Raw genomic sequence first — 17273 nt, 5'->3', positions numbered from 1 at the left:
AAGAACAACACGTATTACAACTTTGCCTTCTCAAAAGAAATAAAAAGAGGCGGAGCGTGTTTATGCATAATGCTTTGTTCAGTTCAGTGTTTGTACACCAATGCTGCTGCTACCAACTGCCTTATGCAGGTACCATGCAGGCTCCCGTTTCTTTGCGTACGTACCCTGAAAGGGAATTTTATGTTGGGAAACACATCTGATATTTCCTTGGTCATTGAAAATGGACTGTCATTGGCTAAAATATTGTCACATTTGCTCTTCTTTTTGATATGCCCTCTTTCAGTTGCAGCGACTTGCTCTAGAAGCTTCAGCACCACAAAGTTAAGACGTGTCAATATTTACCACTTCAGCTTCTGCAATGTTTCCTTTATTATTCTCGTTGCTTTCTTTCTGGTCATTCTCCTCATGAACCATCACCTAAATGGGTCCTGGACAGGCTGAAGTCTGCATGGGCTGCTGGTCTGTTCACGCCAATAGAGAACAATAAGACTGCTTGAAGTGAGCTATCAAAAAACCCAAGCCCTTGTCACTGGTAGCAATCAATAAGTTAATAAGCTCTCAAAGATAAAAATACTTCTGCCTGCGACTTTCTATGTCTATCAGCTATCTCAATGACAACTCCACGATACTGCACAGGACTAAACTACAGCAGCAGTCTCTACGTTATCGGCCAAAACAAATCAAGTTGCTAAATAACTTTCAGGTTTAATGTTACTGCAAGGCGCTGGAGTTGCACGCTGCGTTATTCGTAGGCTGCCACCTGTCAGGACAACAAAGTCCAATCATATATCTCAAGAAGTGACAAAGCCTAGCATACTCGATGCCATCCATGTAAGCAAAGATCCAGAATGCTGGTATTCTTTGCTCTCAATTTGATTGGCTCTTTGATAGACAGTCTGCTTTGTTTATAGACGCTGGAATAATGCCTAGAGAGAGGCTTCCACTGGGCTCCATGCCATCATGCACCTAGCACTGCAACAAGCGTCTCTCACGCTTCTCTATATTATAGTCCCAATCAACGGGGCAACCGTTCTCATGCGACTATAAATCCAAGTCCCTATCAATATCGAATCTTCTTCCTTCACCCCACTCAGCCTTTACTTCAACCGCCACTTGATACTTGAGTCTCATCTTAACTCATTCACTCGTTTTCATCGCCCAATATGGCAGACATGTCTTACGAAGACACTCAACATCTTCTTGACTCTATCACCGATCCGGACTTCGACCAGCGTCTGATGGGCCACACGAGTGGTCTGGCCACCGAGGAAGCTGACGAAGTAGATATGTTCGCTGGTCTCAACGATTCCGCCCTTCAGAACCCTCATGCCGAACTTGGAATCGAGAACGAAGATCTCCTAGCATCCAATCCCTTTGAAAAAGAGTTCATGGAAGCATACGAAGCAGAAAATTCTCGCGCTCAGGCTTCTTCAGGGTCCGATGCACAGTTGAGTGGGCCTAACAACAATGGCAGTACTATCGCCGACGATGATAGTCAAGTTCCTGTCTCTACTGCTGTCACACCCGCGACCCAGTTCTCTTCACCTATGAATCCGGAGGACTACTTACCAGAGTCGTTCCAGACACAGCCATATCCGCCACTTAACAACCAGCCTCAGCCTTACCCTGCTCCCATGGGTCAACCATTCTATGACCAGGCGGTCCTTCAGCAAATGCAGCCCTTCCAAGTACGACAACACACTGGCCTTGGTGGACGTCAGATGAGACAAGCTCAATACCCCCAGCAGCAACTTTTCTTCTCTATGAATAATCAGCTTCACCAACCTCTACCTGGGCAAGTATCTCACCCAGCCTTTCAACCTCACAATCCTCCTCCTCAAGGATCACCTCGCAAAGGCCCTGCCCCCAGTGAACCAACCCGTCACAAGATCCCAACCAACCCAGCCAACATCAATCCTCACACTGTAGAGCAGCAGTCGCTCCTCTCAGAGCTGCAGCACTTCACCCATGAATATCAGGGCTACATCACGAACCCGGTCCAAGCTCGCCAGATAGGCAATCTCTTTCTCTCCCTCGCACACCATGAAGTGACAGTCACACCGCCAGACATGGATCCCACATTCCCCAGAACGAACGAAGCGTATCGCGCTCGTGTGCAGGAACTCTTCATGGCTATTGTGGACTGGTCGAATCCTAGGGGCTGGCGAACGAAGATGGGATCGAAGCTTGCTGTGCAGTGGGTTGAAGAAGTCAGGGCCTATCGAAAGAGTTTTGGGCTTTCTGTTGAGCCGTCTGATATGCTTGATCACCAAATCGAACCTCCTCTTGAGAGGATGCCTCCTGTCAACGAGCAGTGGAAGAATGTCGTTCACCGTCAGTTGTCCAACATTGAGATTGAGGTTCTCAGTTCCAAGATTCTCGTGAGACTGTCCTTCATTTTCATGTAAACTCTACTAACCAGATTCATAGGACTCAGCCATGTTGTCGCAGCAGGACCGGAACTTTGTTCCGCTTTGGAGTAATGCCGAGTGTCAGTGGGAGCAGTTCGCTAGTTTTGGAGAGCGTTAGGAACGCCTCGTGAACGCTTTTCGAGTAAGTCAACCCTTTTTCACTTCATAAGCGACAACTAACTTGACTAGGACAACAAGGTTTTGATTCACTCAGCCCTACGCTCATCGTGGCTCTCCCGAATCACCAACTCTCCAGTCGCCGAGCTTGTCGTAAGTATATAGCCATCCTTGTATTATGTGAGTACTAATGTGAGATGCAGCGCAAGGAGAACAACAAGGCTGGCAACGACAAGAAGCGGAATGCTGCTAGCCGTCTGGGTGGCAGGGGTTCCAAGAGACCTCAGAATGAAGAGAGTGAAGGTGAAGAAGAGGGACGGAAGACGAAGAGGAAGAGGAATTAATTCTTCGATTTGATCGGCGATATGGTTCTTTTGCGCCTATATACGATTGGCTATATCGGGTAATTTGGGGTATTTTGAGGTGCGATTTTCGAAATGGTGGCATTTGGCATCATTGGATGGCATTATATACGAAGCACCTTGGGGTTCGACTTAGACAGCATAGACCAGACGAGCATAGGGATAGACATGGACAGTTTGTTTGTATACCTCGTAATGGGAACAACAACTTGTCACAATAAACAGGTACTCATTACAGCAGAAACAATTGGGAGAAATTTGTTATCAATTATGGTGTTGAAACACCCGCTTATACCATCCATGCATACTTTATCTAGCCGAGTTGATATTCTCAACTGCCTACATTTTTCCTTGACCTATTCTTTTTTCATGTTGAATCCCCATCAACGCCAAAAACAAAACACCTCGCTATCACCGCCTACCATCCTCGCCCGGCAAGCTTCTCCTCAGGCTTCATGCTATCACAGTTAATTCCCACCATAGCCTCGCCAAGCCCCGTGCTAGTCTCAGCGAGCACCTTGGCATCCTTGTAGTGTGTAGTCGCACGCACGATGGCCTTGGCCCGCTTCGCAGGGTCGCCCGACTTGAAAATACCGCTGCCGACGAACACACCGTCGCAGCCGAGCTGCATCATGAGCGCGGCGTCAGCGGGCGTGGCGACTCCGCCGGCGGCGAAGTTGACGACGGGCAGACGGCCTAGCTCTGCGGTCTGGCGGAGGAGATCGGCGTCGACTTCGAGCTCGCGGGCGAGTTCGCGGATGCGGATGATGCCGCCCTCGGCGAGCGCGGCCTTGGCTTGCGCGATTTGCTTGTTGACTGTCTTCATGTGTCGCACGGCCTCGACGACATCGCCGGTGCCAGCCTCGCCCTTTGTTCGGATCATAGCAGCGCCCTCTGCAATTCTTCGCAGCGCCTCACCGAGGTTTCTGCACCCACAGACAAAAGGAACACCAAAGGTGCTCTTCTCAACGTGGCTCTCGTCATCAGCGGGGGTGAGAACCTCGGACTCGTCGATGTAGTCAACACCAAGAGCCTCGAGGATCTGGCACTCAACGAAGTGGCCGATGCGGGCCTTTGCCATGACGGGGATGGTGACGGCTTCTTGGATCTGCTTGATCATGGCGGGGTCTGACATGCGAGCTACGCCGCCGTCTTTGCGGATGTCGGCGGGGACTCGCTCGAGGGCCATGACGGCGCAGGCACCGGCTTCTTCGGCGATGCGGGCCTGCTCAGCGTTTGTGACGTCCATGATGACGCCGCCCTTGAGCATCTGGGCGAGACCGGCCTTGACGGTGAAGGAGGACTTGGCCTCGCCGTTGGAGGCGGCACCAGTGTTGGAGGAGTCGTTGGTCATGGTGAGGATGTGATGTGAAGTAGTAGTAAAAGACAAGGTAGTGGGGGGTATGAGGGTATGGTTTGAGTTGGAGTGAAAAGAGAGGGGAACGGGTAGTTATAAGTTTTTTTTGAGTCCAATGCAGGACAGAGTCAATGACTAGAAAGGGTATTACTCAAAGAAGAAGTTGACAAGAACAAATCTCAGGTAGAGTTTCTCCTAGTCTGACTGTTAGGTAACTAGCCGTACAGTACTGTATGTACCTCCGGCCTCCGCTTCCGCCTCCGCACCCGGTATACGGCGCCGTGCATGCGGAGTCAAAAAAGGGTCCAACTGTGACACCAATTGTACTGAGATGCAGCCGCGGCCTCCGAATATGCAAGTCTAATGCGCCATGGCCACTGTGGAAGACCCTAAAACCCCCCGGCATCGAGCTCCGGCCCATCTTTAAGCGCGCCCTACAACAGCAGTAATTGGATGATTCATTGACATGTGCCGATGTCTAGAGGCGGCAATTGTCGGGAAGACGAGGCTCAAAAGGGTACTTATGCACTCGTGAGGAGTATCCAAAGAGGGGGATATGCATGCATTGTTCTAGATTTCTTGTGATATCATGGATGGAATCATTTGGTAGATTGCAGATAATGTCTCATCTCATCTCACTCATCTCACTCATCTCTTATCTTGCATATGAGTTTGCCACCATACGCCATCTTGTCTCTCATCTAATGTCCACACTCCTTGTTCTCTCAGCCCTTCTACTCCAATACCAATGTCCTCTAGTAGTTAGTAAGTAACTGACTCAATATAGTTCAACCACCTCCTCAACTCTTAATTCTTAGCCCGGAGAACAATCGGGGTAGTCCGGAGGTACTCTCGCCCTAGCGGCTCCGTCATGCATGCAGCCTTCATGCGCTCTAATGCACGTCTTTATCCCTTTTGGGTCACTCCGGTACCCATCACCAGAATCTGGGGAACGCTCACTATCTTGTATGTTATGTCACTTGCCAGTGACTAAGACTTTTTTTTTGCCTTCGGTGAAAGGCTCCGAGTTTAAACTGTCCGTTATCGCTCCTTGTCTTTATCATCTTACGTTTCTCTGGCAAATCATTGTTGTTGAGAACTTCAAGTCAAGATGATCAGTCTTACGGTCGGTGTCTTGGCCCTTCAGGGTGGTTTTGCTGAGCATGTCGATCTTGTGCGAAAGGCCGCAGAGTATCTTTCTTCTACGGAGGGTATATCCAAGGCGAAATTTCACTGTATCGAAGTTCGCACAAAAGAAGAGCTTGATCAGTGTAATGCTCTTATCATTCCTGGTGGCGAGAGCACCACTATCTCTTTCGTCGCCGCTCAATCTGGCCTTCTTGAGCCATTGAGAGATTTCGTCAAGTAAGCAGCCCCCGTATCATAAGATGATACAAATACTAACATAACTCAGAGTTCAGAAGAGGCCAGTATGGGGAACCTGCGCAGGCCTTATCCTCCTCTCAGACGAAGCAAATGCCACCAAAAAAGGTGGTCAAGAACTCATCGGTGGTCTCGCAGTCCGCGTTCACCGCAACCACTTTGGTCGGCAAATGGAGAGTTTCGAGTCAGGAATGAATCTCCCCTTCTTAAATGACGATAAGCTCTTCCCTGGAGTTTTCATCCGCGCACCCGTCGTGGAAGAAGTCATCGGTTCCTCTGACGATGGACGGCCACCAGTTGAAGTCCTAGCCAAGTTGCCAGGCCGAGTAGACAAAATGAAGTCCGGCATATCACAAGCCAATACTAAAGACGATTCAGGGGACATTGTCGCTGTTAGACAGGGTAATGTGCTAGGAACAAGCTTTCACCCTGAGTTGACAAAGGATGAGAGGATACATGTGTGGTGGCTGAAGGAGATTCTCAACCAGCAATAAACACAGCGACATGGACGGCGTTTTGGGAAAATAGAAATATTAATTATATTCAGGGGTATCAACCGCTTATTTACTCTGTTTCTTATACTTTGCCCATCGCTGTATCATATCCAGGCGGGGGCGGTGAATGCGCTCTAGCTGGTCCTCTCTGTGAAGAAGATCCAAAGCCCAATATCTGCAAAATCTCGAGATCGCCCATCGACTGCGCCAGTTCCGCCGGTGAAATACACCCTCCGACATTCATATCCGCTCCATGTGCTTTCAGAACCCTTATCAACTCCGTATCCCTCCTCGAAATAGCCTGCATCAACGGCGTTCTGCCCTTCTTATCCGCTGCGTTAGCATCAGCGCCAGCTTCGAGAAGAAGCTTGGCCTGATCCCTCTTCCCGTTATCAATAGCGTAGAGCAAAAGAGTCTCGCCGCTGCTCATCTTCTTCTTGGTGTTGGAGCCAGCTGCGAGCATCATCTTGACGAGGTCCGTGTTGCCTGTCTCCATGGCGAAGCATATCGCTGCGACGCCCCATGTTCCGTCTGACACGTTTGGTGAAGCGCCGTGGTCGAGAAGCATTTTGACGACTCGAATTTTCTCGTTCTGCGAGAGTTTGCTGTCGCGGAGGGCGATGACGAGAATTGGATGGCCGACGAGATCCTTTGCGCTGGCATTGGCCCCGTGCTTTAGAAGCAGTTCTGCCATGTCAAGTTTTCTCTTTGCGATAGCGTCTGCTAGTACAGATAATCCGCTCAGATTCTTTGAACTTGCGTTTGTTCCATTTTCAAGAAGAAGCTTCATCATATCCATACGGTCCTGGCTCGCAGCAATAGACAATAGCGAATTACCTGAGAGATCGCTAGTGTCTGGATTCGCGCCGTGCTGAAGCAGCATCCTGACAAGCTCCAAGTTACCCTTCTTGACAGCCTGTGCAAGAACTGGCCGCCCAGAGGTATTGGTGGTGTTTGGCTTGGCACCGTTGTCCAAAAGAAGCTGAATACCCTCCAGGTTCTCGCTGTTGCATACGTCGACAAAGTATGATTGTCCAGACCAGCTGGCAGCGTTGACGTTCCATGTGCCCTGGTCGATGAGCATCTTTGCAACGCCAATGCTTCCAACTGACGCAGCCAAGAAGACCGGTGGGATCTTCATGTCTCTGCCGTTGGTGTCAGCACCAGAACCGATAAGGAACCGCACGGCGTCTTCTTGATTGGCCAGGATAGCACAGCCGAGAGGTGAGTTGCCCTCTCCGTTTCGTCCATTGATGTTCGCTCCTTGTGCAAGTAAACCACTCATTTGCTGAACATCGCCTCGAAGAGCGGCTTGACAAAGGGCAGTGGATAGAGGATCGGGCTTGGGCCAGAGACCAGCTGTCATGGCCTTGAACGAGTTTGTCAACGAAGATAGACCTTTCGAAAAACCGGAGGATCCGCTTGGTGATTCGCAGCTGGGAGACTGAGCTGAAGAAGGCTGTGCTGGTTCATAGGGTGGAGGTTCGATATCGCCTGGGAGAGGTCCTTTACTACTCGATGCATAAGAGTCGTTCTGCGATCCGGTGAAGAGAATATCCTTGGTCTGCGAAGCTTTTTGACAAGCTCTGTTAACGTGATCAAATATCTCTCTTCCACTCTTGGTATCGAGAGCAGAATCTTGATCACCTCGAACATTGCTAGCACTTGATAAATAAACGCTCACACCACACAGCGAGATGAGCACCACTTACATCGACAGCACCTTTGCAAAGAACGCAAAGAGCCGAGAAAACGCAACAACAGCATCACTATAAACCACCAAAAACACCTCATCCAACAACGGCAGCGTCTCGGCCTGCAGTCTCATAACCTGCTTGTTCAACACAGTCGCGACAACATCGCACGATCCAAGACTATGACTTATCGTAGTCTGCAATCTACCCGAGATAGCACTGGCGCTATTCAGCGCAGTCTCGAGCACTCCCACATGCTGATGGAGCTGATACAGCCTCGTCGCGAACGAGGACAGTCGCTCGTCGGGGACTTGAAGCGCAGTGTTCAATTCATTGAGCTCTTCGGCGCTGGACAAGACGCGGTGAGAAATACTCGAGCCGAGCGAGGTAAGTGAAATAACCGAGAAGCCGTCTCCGTCCATTGTATGTGGGGAAAAGGTTAAGAAGGGGTCGTTGGTGTGGGGGATTGTCAGATCGACTGAGTGCAAGCTTCAGCTATATAACCATGGGAAATAACTTATATCACTGCCTACCTATTCCCAGTAGTAGGGCTGGTAGCGGGAGACAAAAACGCCTAAGAAGGCTGAAAGTGATCCAAATGCGCGTCGTGTGCTGATTACGCGGTCTGTCGACTGCGACACGCACGTGTATATCACATCACAGACGAATAGAGGCATAGCTTTGGCTTGGCTGCCTCTTTTGAGGCTGTAAACTAGATCCTACGGCGAGCTTGACAGGGATGGGAGCTCTTCGGTGATAGGTGCGGAGATGCCGTAACATGACGACCTGCCTCATTGATTTGGTAGATAATGCAGTAAGAGCTGCTCTGCAATAGGTTCTGTTTATTATTGACGACCTATTTTCTTATCCCTCTCAAAGTTAATCATCGCTTACGCCATCCGATCATTATACCCTGCACATCCACGTTGCTAACCCCAGACTCTCTCGTATCTCGTATTTTCTCGCGCTCTCTCTTTATTTGGGGCTCACGAGCTTGGATTCTACACCCTCGATACGCTGTTCCTTATCGATCTTTATACCCAGCATATCCACGTTGCTAACCCCGGACTCTCTCGTGTGGCTTTGACGTGCCATCGATAGGTTGTTCCTTTGCTTTTTCAGGCTTCCCCATAAGCAAGAAGAAAAATGCCCCGAGTGCGAGACCAACACCTCCCAGTATGACGATGTGCGAGCTATCTCATCATCAGCCACTTCTTCAACTCTACTGCCTGCGCATAACTCACTTGTCAACCTTGCTCTCGGGTTTCTCGTAAGATTTTGGTCCAATAGGTTCCTTCTCATTATGTTGAAGTAATCTCGTGGTGCGGAACCCTCGTTGGAGGGAGAGAGAAGGCCTCAGGACCATTGAAGATCGAACAATGCGTGCAGACATATTGAAGATGTGTTGTTGAAGAAGGATTCCTTGTTGCTCCAGAGGTTGGTTGACAAGGTGAGATTGGGTATCGCAGAACAGCTACCAAGAGAGTATGGATATCGAGCTTATTATCACTGTAGCAAGTCCAAATTATTGATGACGTTCTAATCGACATGTTTGGCCGCCAAAGGTGAATCAACAACAGTGGGACTCCTTGATCGTGGCGTCATTGATGCGTACCTGCAATCGACCACTTTCATCATTTCTGCAGAATAATTGGGACATTTCCACTGCGAGGCGCGCTAATTAAACAATTAGACGTTATAACTGTGTCGATTTATGTAAGAAGTGGCTGAACGAAAAGCGAAATCAACATCACCTACCTCATGAAATCCGTCATGAGGCTATATCATATCATCACACCAAGTGTCAACACCTCTGACTTACTGAAGCTCTATCAATCACATCACACAGCTATTCGTACAGACTCTCAGCTCGCTCAATAATTAAAATAAATACGTAAAATTTCCGTTCTATGATGCCCCTAACGTCTATGCCTGCTATTTTCCCAAAAGTTTTCCCTCCCAAACCCCCTCCCTCCCTCACTCACTCATCCTCCACTCCAAACAGCAAATCGCCAGATCAACTGTCCGTACCTAACTCATATCGCTTGGGTATCAAACATTATTCGTAAAATCCCCATGCACCAGACGCATTTTGACGGGTGGGACCATCGGTAGAAAGGAGGCTTTGTCTTGGTTTGTTGTTTTGTTATAAAATATGCTTATGATTTGATAGATGGGAGTGTCGGTTCCTGGCGAAAAATGAAATACGCCTTTTCTGGACCCGTTAAAACAAAAGTCGAGACGGGTTGGGATGGGATGGTTCCGGCCGTTCGATAGAAGGGAATCTCTGTTGGGAGCTGAGGCTTGCCGTACCGACCTGCATCGGCATCGTGCTCTTTGGCACATCGCTGGGCCATCGGGTCATAGTGAGCAGCTTCCTCTAGTTTTATGTCCAATACTCAGATATGCTGTATCCAACTACCGCGAAAAGATTCGAAGAGACATATCTACACTTCCTGTAGCAATGACACAGCGGATCTGCACATCTTGAGGTGCAGTCGTCGCTTTCTTGGGAGTGCCCACATCACCATTGGCCTCCTCAGTCGGACCCTTGTCCTTGATAATAGGTGGCGCCCATCTCAGGCTTGTGATGAAATGTTCGTGCGCTCCTTCAACAGTCTTGACACATTTTCCTTCTTGGCTCAGATCCCAGCATCGAATCGTCTTGTCGTCGGATACCGAGAGGAGGAATTTGCCGCTTGGATGGAACACGAGACCTCGAACCCAGTTGTCATGACCTACCAGGGTCTTGATACAGGTTCCTCGACCATCCCACAGCTTAATCGTCTTATCTCTGCCACCGGTCGCCATGAACTCCGCCGTGCTGCTTGCTGGAGGCGCCTTCTTTACGCCGGCTAGAGTAGCCAAGTGCGAGTATGCTGCTGGTGGCGCAAAGGTACAGCATTCGACGAAATGCTCGTGGCCAATCATGACGAGCTTGGCTTCAGGGTTTGGCACTGAAATATCCCAGAGTCTCACTGTTCGATCGTTGCCAGTCGATAGTAGGTATTTTCCATCCAATGACGGAGCGACATCACGAATCCAGTCGGCATGTCCTCTTATCGTCTTGACACAATATCCTGTGGTAACATCCCATATCCTCACTGTAACATCCCGACTAGCGCTTGCGAGCAGATTTCCCGATAACGGCGCCCCAGGAGCTCCAGAGGGTATAAATCGGACTGCGCTCACGCTGTGGTCGTGACCAGGTAGTGTGCGAATATTTTGGTACTCGTTCGAAGGATCCCATAGCTTGATGGTTAAATCGGAACTGCATGACGCAAGCAGTGTATGACCTTTCGGGCCACCGTAGTCGAGATCGAGAACCGCTTTGGTGTGGCCTTTCACCGTCCTTTCGAGCTCGCCAAACTCCCAATCCCAGATCTTGATAGTGGCATCTTCGTCTCCAGATGCGATGGACGAAAAAATCGGGTGGAAGGCGACGCAGTTGATGGGCGTTCGATGCGATTGAAGGACGTGTCGTGGAGGACCAGCTGGGAGCCAGGAAGATGGATCTCCTCTTCGGTTAGAGAGAGATGTCGGTGTAGCGCTATTAAGTTCTGTCTGAAGGGCGTGGTTCTGTGCTTCTAGATCCATGATCTGCGAATCTCCCTATTAGCAAAGCTATGATACGCGCATCTGCAGCTGTACCTTTTTTTGTAACCGTACGACACTTGTCCATTTCTTCTCCAGCAGCGTCTCGTATTTCTTCGCGGTAGCCGTATCGAAAGCATCCTCCCCAAGACTGAGCTCCGTCCTCATGGCATTGGCGCTTTCTTGCAGGTTATTTGCGGCGAGGTAGGCGATGATGGATTTATGCCTGCAGCAGTGTCAGATGGGCAAATCAAAGCTCCAGAAGCTCCCCTGTACGAACAGCTCCTCTGCCTGCCGGCTCGTCAACGTCCGGCTCATGATGGCGGTTTTTTGTATCGCTCCGCTCAGGAGAGCACTAGGGGTCCCAAGATCTTTGTGTCTACTGTATTTCCAAGAGTTGATTTGGTGTTGGGGGAAAAAAGGAGTATGCGAGATCGGGTTTCGTGGAGAAAACGGCGGGGGAGGGGCGGCAGCAAGTTTTGGTGGGAGCTTCGTTCGTTTCGTGACGTGTCTGTGGAGGATGCGCTGAAGAAAGAGATGATTGCTGTGGAATTGTTGACCAATGGGGCGCTGGATTGGGGATTGCTTGAAGGCGGTAAGACGCAAGGGGACAAAGGAAATATCAACAGCTAAACCGGCTTCATTGAAATGCGCTGCGCAGAGTAACACGGTCTCGCCAGGGGCATCAACATCGGATATCCAAAGAGCGGTGCAGCTAGCCTGAGATGAGCCGCTGCCCAAGATCACGTGTAGATAAGATAGCCCTACCCTGTATCACTGCATTGACAATCAAAAGATGTGTAACATTTCCGATGTAACAGACGTTTGAACCAGAGTAAAGGAGATAATAAAAATTATAACCAATCCTAAATAATAGAGAGGCTTAGTTAATTTAGTCTATACTTAAGGGCGTTATTCACAATTTTTTTGCATCCTCGAATCTGGATGCTAGAAAAGATTCATCTCACCAAGTGAGGTCCAAGTCAAGCGATGGGTGCGTGTTTGTGAAAACACGAATATTTTGTCATTTGTGAGCTTCTGCCAACAAGCAGCTACCAAGAATAACGTTAATATGCTTCACACATATATGCCAGCTCGGTTCCCCGCTGTAACACAATTCTCAGAACGTTTCCATCGATGCAATACTCACTGGGAGCGAGATTTAGGGCTGCTTCTGGTTCTCTGTTGTCACGACCTTGTCTATAGCGTAGTTGTAGGCTGAACAGAGATATGGAGCTGATATAAAATAGCTAAATGAGAAGGATTGTTTTTCTGATTGCTAGATGTATTTTGAGTTTCCGGGCCATTCCCAACCGTTTTCTCATTCCCTGGTGTTGTTTCGTAGTGAACTTGTAAGACAGGGCCTCAACCCAAAGGACTTCAAGTCGCAGGCATTTATAGAACCAACGTCGTTGAGATAAACACAAAACACTCCAATCAATGGATTGAACCGTTACTACCCTGTTCCCTGAACAAACGCAGGCATGAGTCCCTATTCCTGGGTGGATATAGGTTACATACATCCATCAAGACTCGCGAACTCGCTAAATCCTCCTACCACATGGCATCCACGATCGAGCGAAGCATTGCTCGGCGCTCAGGCCAAGTAAGGCTTCTAATTCTCCGAGTTGGTTCTTCTGGGGAATGTGCCAAGCGAATAATCCCCATCTAGGGCGTGTATCCACCAGATGAAACATCACGATGAGTTCGTGGTGATGTATAAAGATTGCCCTAGGATAAGTGAGAGCAGAGAGTCTGAAAGCTTTGCGGAAATGATCGGCTATGTGAGCCTTGAGGAATGTTGACGTGGAGCCGCATGTTTGATGGCTAGGTTTAGATCGACAGGGACGATGATTTGTGTGATGGTTCAAAGTTTATCGTTATTTAGGCTGGAAACAGGAGATATTCCTCCGGTCAGCACAGTAACTTCTAGATGCAAGGTTGGAGGAACTGACATAGTCTCAAAAGAAGGACTTGTTTATTGGGTATTAGATCTAATCGAAAAATACAAACGCCTATAACATTGCCGCCTGCTTTTAGTCTCTAGTTTACATGACAATGTGCTGACTTCCGTTGATCCGGACTTGTTCGGTTATGGTGATCGTGCAGTCGTTTGATGGAACTCTCGGTGCACTCTTATGCCCTGCAATATCTCCTCACTGCTCGAGTTCCCGCCGTCGACTTTGGCGTTATATGTTGTAGTAGTGAGCTCAAAGCCCTCGACATCTGGCCTTAGTTTAGTGTTGACTGGCGCTGATGTCTCTGTGAATTTCGGCCCCTTGATCAAATCAGTCGAGTCGTTGTCATCTGGTAGTCTGTAGAACGCATTCGTCGATGCAGAGCCATTGGAACTCCTGCCAGCGCCAGTGTTCTCGTGGGACTTGAGGCCCTTTGTTGACTTGTCGCCGGATGGCCTGACGTTACTGCGGACTGTTGATGCGAAGCTGCTGAGGCCGGTGAATTTGGCGACGAGTCGGAGAACTGGCAACATTGTTGGGAGATTTGCTGAGACGATACCGGCTGACATTTCGATCTCGGTCCATCCTACTGTAGGGGCGAGTGTATAGCTTGGATCAGTGCTGGTGTAGGTGAAGAGAACGCTGGTTCGGTAGGCCGAGGCGAAGACGACGAAAGATCCTATGGCAAAGGCAGCTGTGAGACCAAGCTTTTCGGACTTGCCGAGCTGAAGCTTCCAGATAGGAGGTAGTGGTAGACACAAGATGACAATATCGGTAAAAATCGTCGAAGCGGCATTGGCGATCCATGTTCCGACTTGGTTGATACATCGGCCAGGGAGATCGGGATACCAGAGCTTAGCAACTGGGATGCAGATGAAGATAAAGAGAAAGGTAATGGTGATGACCCAAGCAAAGACGAAAGATCCAACGAGCCAAGCCATCTTCTTGAAGTAAGGGACGCGGAAGATTCGGTAGTACATGAGCAAAAGACTCAGCTTCGTCCAGCCGAGGTTCCAAGCATAGAGAACTTCAGCGACAACTAGCCATTTGGCCATCATGACTATCTGCGAAGGAGGGACTTTATCTGCGTGAATGCCCATTCCGTTGGCGTGCATGGCGAAGATGAATCCTACAACGACCAAATTCCACGACTGAATTGTTAGACTCGGTTGCATTTAGCACACTAGACTGTGAGTGTACCTACCATGGAGAATAGAATAACATAGTCATCCCACCAGAGCTTCTGTGCCTTCAAGTGCCGACTATACAACCGAAGACCACAAGAGACCAACGCCAATACGGTCATGGAAACAACGACTTCGACAGTCCATGGTTGGATGTTGTGCTTGTCGAAGCCAGGAAGGCCTGGGAGCTGAGACTCGGCCATGATCAAAAGAGTGGTTACAATGAACAAAAGAGAACAAGAGCTAATGAATTAAAGGAACGGAGTATTTTTAAAAAGCATAATGTATTGTTCACAGGAGAGTAAGTATCAAGGGAGTGGGACCCATGGTCAAAACTCATCTGACAGCTCACATTACAGCCTAAAGAAGAATAGAACATGACTTTGACTGGAAAAAGCAATGGAACCCAAGGGTCTGGTATTAGTTGGGTAAGGACTCGACGTCTAGGCTAGAACGTGGTTGTGGATTCATTTCCGCACAGCCGGGAAAAGGTCTTCCACCCTGTCTTTACTCTCATCTATAGACATGACCCTGCGATGAAGAAGTAAGGCGAGACACAGACGCTATAGTGAGACATCTATTAATGAGTCCATCATGCTATCTTAAACTCGTCCAATATCATTCTTTTCATGATACATCTTTCATGCAGTCATGCTTCAGCTCGGATATAAAACTGACAGGGGTTTATGTAAGTGAGCCGACTCGCCGATCACGCAGTGGCAAGCTTACACGACATTTGATAGATATTTGCTCATAGGGTAGCATTCTACCTATTCACCAGCAGGGGACTGATTCAGGAACTCACACAACTTCTGACGCATCATATGCATAAGAATTTTTCTTGTCTTTTGGCTCGGGAATAGTCGTTCCTGCGCCGTGGCGTCGGTGTTTTAATCCCTGTGCCTGTCAGCACTCTAACGTATTTCTCACCAATGAGTTTCAGAATGTGGGGAATGCCGAGGGACAAAAAACGTGTGAAACGAAACAATATGCAGAGTGATTCCGCACGTCAAAGTATGTGATGTCTTCAACCAACATACACTTAGTCTGGTGCAGACTACACAGCAGAATAACCTCGACGGTCCGGCCCGTTCTCTAAACGCTCTCAGTGTCTGATCACAGTAGCCTTCTTAGACTCTTCTCCATGCGGACCTCCCGCCGGTTCCGCCCCAAGTCCGGCGCGGAACGGCGCCGTCCATCGCACGGAGAAGTATCCCCTTGCGGATCAAGGTCTGGCCACCGACTCAATTCTGCGCATGTCCTAGCCCCCTGATCGTCGCTGGGTACAACACACGTTTCCGTCGGTGGGTTGTCATGAGAAGTACATAGCCCGGTTCTCTAGCTCTTCTTTCGGAACCATACCAAGAATCTACCTCCATACCTTTCTATTCATCACACCAGGAACAGTTGACTCACACCAACACTGTGCCGTAACTGAACATCTTTTGCAAAAATGGCTGCCAAATCTACTATCAAGGTTCCCCACCTCGGAGGCATCGATGCCGGCTATCGTGTCTCGGGCTCTGGCATCGACTCTAGCAAACCTACCCTTGTGCTCGTCAACTCCATGTGCACCACATCATCTCTCTTTGAAGCACAGTTCTCTGCTCCGGAACTCACTGACAAGGTCAACCTTCTCGCCATCGAACCCCTCGGCCATGGCGCCACAAGCTCAAAGTCAGAGCACTTCACCTACTGGGACTCAGCCATCATGAACCTCCAGGTCATGGAAGCTCTTGGCGTCGACAAGGCTTTCGCCCTGGGAACAAGCGCTGGCGGCTGGATCGTCGTTCGCATGGCCCTCCTAGCCCCTGAAAAGGTACGCTTCTTCTCCCAAGAAGTACAAGGCCACACTTCGGCAGTGGCCTTGTCTTCATACCCGGTTACGTTAAGGCCCCCCTGACTTACACACACCCGTTCCACCGTAACAGATCCTCGGCGTTCTCCCGCTTGGCACGTCCATGGACTACGAGTCCGCCGAGTCTCGCGAGAAAGGCTGCTGGGACCCCAAGACTCAGCTTGGCCCCTTCTACGAGAACTGGCACAGCACTACGCCAACGCCTGACTTTGTCGTCGATGACGTTTGGCGCGGTCTCGTTTCGTCGGTAGGCTTCGGAAGCAACCCATCTCCTGAAACGCTCGCGTTCTGGGACGAGACGCTCAAGCAGGTCTATCGCGGGGACGAGGGCCGAAAGAAGCTGCGGATCGCCGTTGTCAACCTTTTCGAGAGGGATGGTCTGCTTCTTCGCTTGCGAGACGTCAAGTGCCCCGTTTACTGGCTTCAGGTGAGTGAAAAAGAGATAAGCTGACCTCCACTGAGTTAAGCGGGGACTAATCATTGTGACATTAGGGCACTGCCGATCCTGTGTTTGGCACGACTGTTCCTACTGAGCACATAAAGCTCTTCACCTCGAGCCCTGAGGCTACGCTCGACTTTGTCGAGGGCGGTGGCCATTATCTGAGCGCTACTAACCCCAAGGAAATTAACGAGGCCATTCTCAAGATGGTGACCAAGTATGCTTAAGATAAGATAGAATAGAACATAGCTCTTGATGAATTGATATTTGTTGCTATGACCAAGGCTTTCCCCAACATCCTCCACTATTACTGTCATCCGCGCTTAACTTGAGCTGTTGGTTCTTTCAACAAAATCATCCCCGGACACGGGTTTAACAAGTTCCCCGACGAGTATGGGGCCGGGCACTAGGGTTTACCCAAC

At 49.4% G+C, this 17273-nt stretch overlaps 8 protein-coding genes across 8 annotated transcripts; 3 read left to right on the top strand and 5 right to left on the bottom strand.

Annotated features, from left to right (window-relative positions):
* Positions 1-1163: 1163 nt before the first annotated feature.
* Positions 1164-2872, top strand: FMAN_02311 (uncharacterized protein; the record flags this gene model as incomplete). Its single annotated transcript, XM_041835653.1, has 4 exons — positions 1164-2381; positions 2431-2466; positions 2601-2681; positions 2732-2872. 4 exons carry the CDS (start codon positions 1164-1166, stop codon positions 2870-2872), a joined length of 1476 nt encoding a protein of 491 aa, XP_041685795.1.
* A 436-nt stretch (positions 2873-3308) lies between these two features.
* On the bottom strand, positions 3309-4139 carry FMAN_02310 (putative Snz-type pyridoxine vitamin B6 biosynthetic protein SNZ1; the record flags this gene model as incomplete). The annotated part of the gene is made up of 1 exon (XM_041835651.1): positions 3309-4139. One exon carries the CDS (start codon positions 4137-4139, stop codon positions 3309-3311), a length of 831 nt encoding a protein of 276 aa, XP_041685794.1.
* A 1219-nt stretch (positions 4140-5358) lies between these two features.
* On the top strand, positions 5359-6124 carry FMAN_02309 (putative Sno-type pyridoxine vitamin B6 biosynthetic protein SNO1; the record flags this gene model as incomplete). Its single annotated transcript, XM_041835650.1, has 2 exons — positions 5359-5612; positions 5662-6124. The coding sequence occupies 2 exons, from the start codon at positions 5359-5361 to the stop codon at positions 6122-6124; spliced, it is 717 nt and encodes a 238-aa protein (XP_041685793.1).
* Positions 6125-6206: 82 nt separating this feature from the next.
* FMAN_02308 (uncharacterized protein) lies at positions 6207-8240 on the bottom strand (the record flags this gene model as incomplete). Its single annotated transcript, XM_041835649.1, has 2 exons — positions 6207-7782; positions 7837-8240. 2 exons carry the CDS (start codon positions 8238-8240, stop codon positions 6207-6209), a joined length of 1980 nt encoding a protein of 659 aa, XP_041685792.1.
* A 635-nt stretch (positions 8241-8875) lies between these two features.
* On the bottom strand, positions 8876-9211 carry FMAN_02307 (uncharacterized protein; the record flags this gene model as incomplete). Its single annotated transcript, XM_041835648.1, has 2 exons — positions 8876-9011; positions 9063-9211. 2 exons carry the CDS (start codon positions 9209-9211, stop codon positions 8876-8878), a joined length of 285 nt encoding a protein of 94 aa, XP_041685791.1.
* A 1025-nt stretch (positions 9212-10236) lies between these two features.
* On the bottom strand, positions 10237-11730 carry FMAN_02306 (putative nuclear migration protein; the record flags this gene model as incomplete). Its single annotated transcript, XM_041835647.1, has 3 exons — positions 10237-11418; positions 11470-11638; positions 11693-11730. The coding sequence occupies 3 exons, from the start codon at positions 11728-11730 to the stop codon at positions 10237-10239; spliced, it is 1389 nt and encodes a 462-aa protein (XP_041685790.1).
* A 1774-nt stretch (positions 11731-13504) lies between these two features.
* FMAN_02305 (uncharacterized protein) lies at positions 13505-14757 on the bottom strand (the record flags this gene model as incomplete). The annotated part of the gene is made up of 2 exons (XM_041835646.1): positions 13505-14521; positions 14575-14757. 2 exons carry the CDS (start codon positions 14755-14757, stop codon positions 13505-13507), a joined length of 1200 nt encoding a protein of 399 aa, XP_041685789.1.
* Positions 14758-16007: 1250 nt separating this feature from the next.
* Positions 16008-17078, top strand: FMAN_02304 (putative alpha/beta hydrolase; the record flags this gene model as incomplete). The annotated part of the gene is made up of 3 exons (XM_041835645.1): positions 16008-16373; positions 16486-16839; positions 16905-17078. The coding sequence occupies 3 exons, from the start codon at positions 16008-16010 to the stop codon at positions 17076-17078; spliced, it is 894 nt and encodes a 297-aa protein (XP_041685788.1).
* Between the last annotated feature and the right edge of the window lie 195 nt (positions 17079-17273).

This window comes from Fusarium mangiferae, assembly GCF_900044065.1.
Source record: "Fusarium mangiferae strain MRC7560 genome assembly, contig: FMAN_scaffold010, whole genome shotgun sequence".
Lineage (NCBI taxonomy): Eukaryota > Fungi > Ascomycota > Sordariomycetes > Hypocreales > Nectriaceae > Fusarium > Fusarium mangiferae.
Note: the sequence above shows the minus strand (reverse complement) of the source record. Positions and strands in the feature narration are given on the sequence as shown.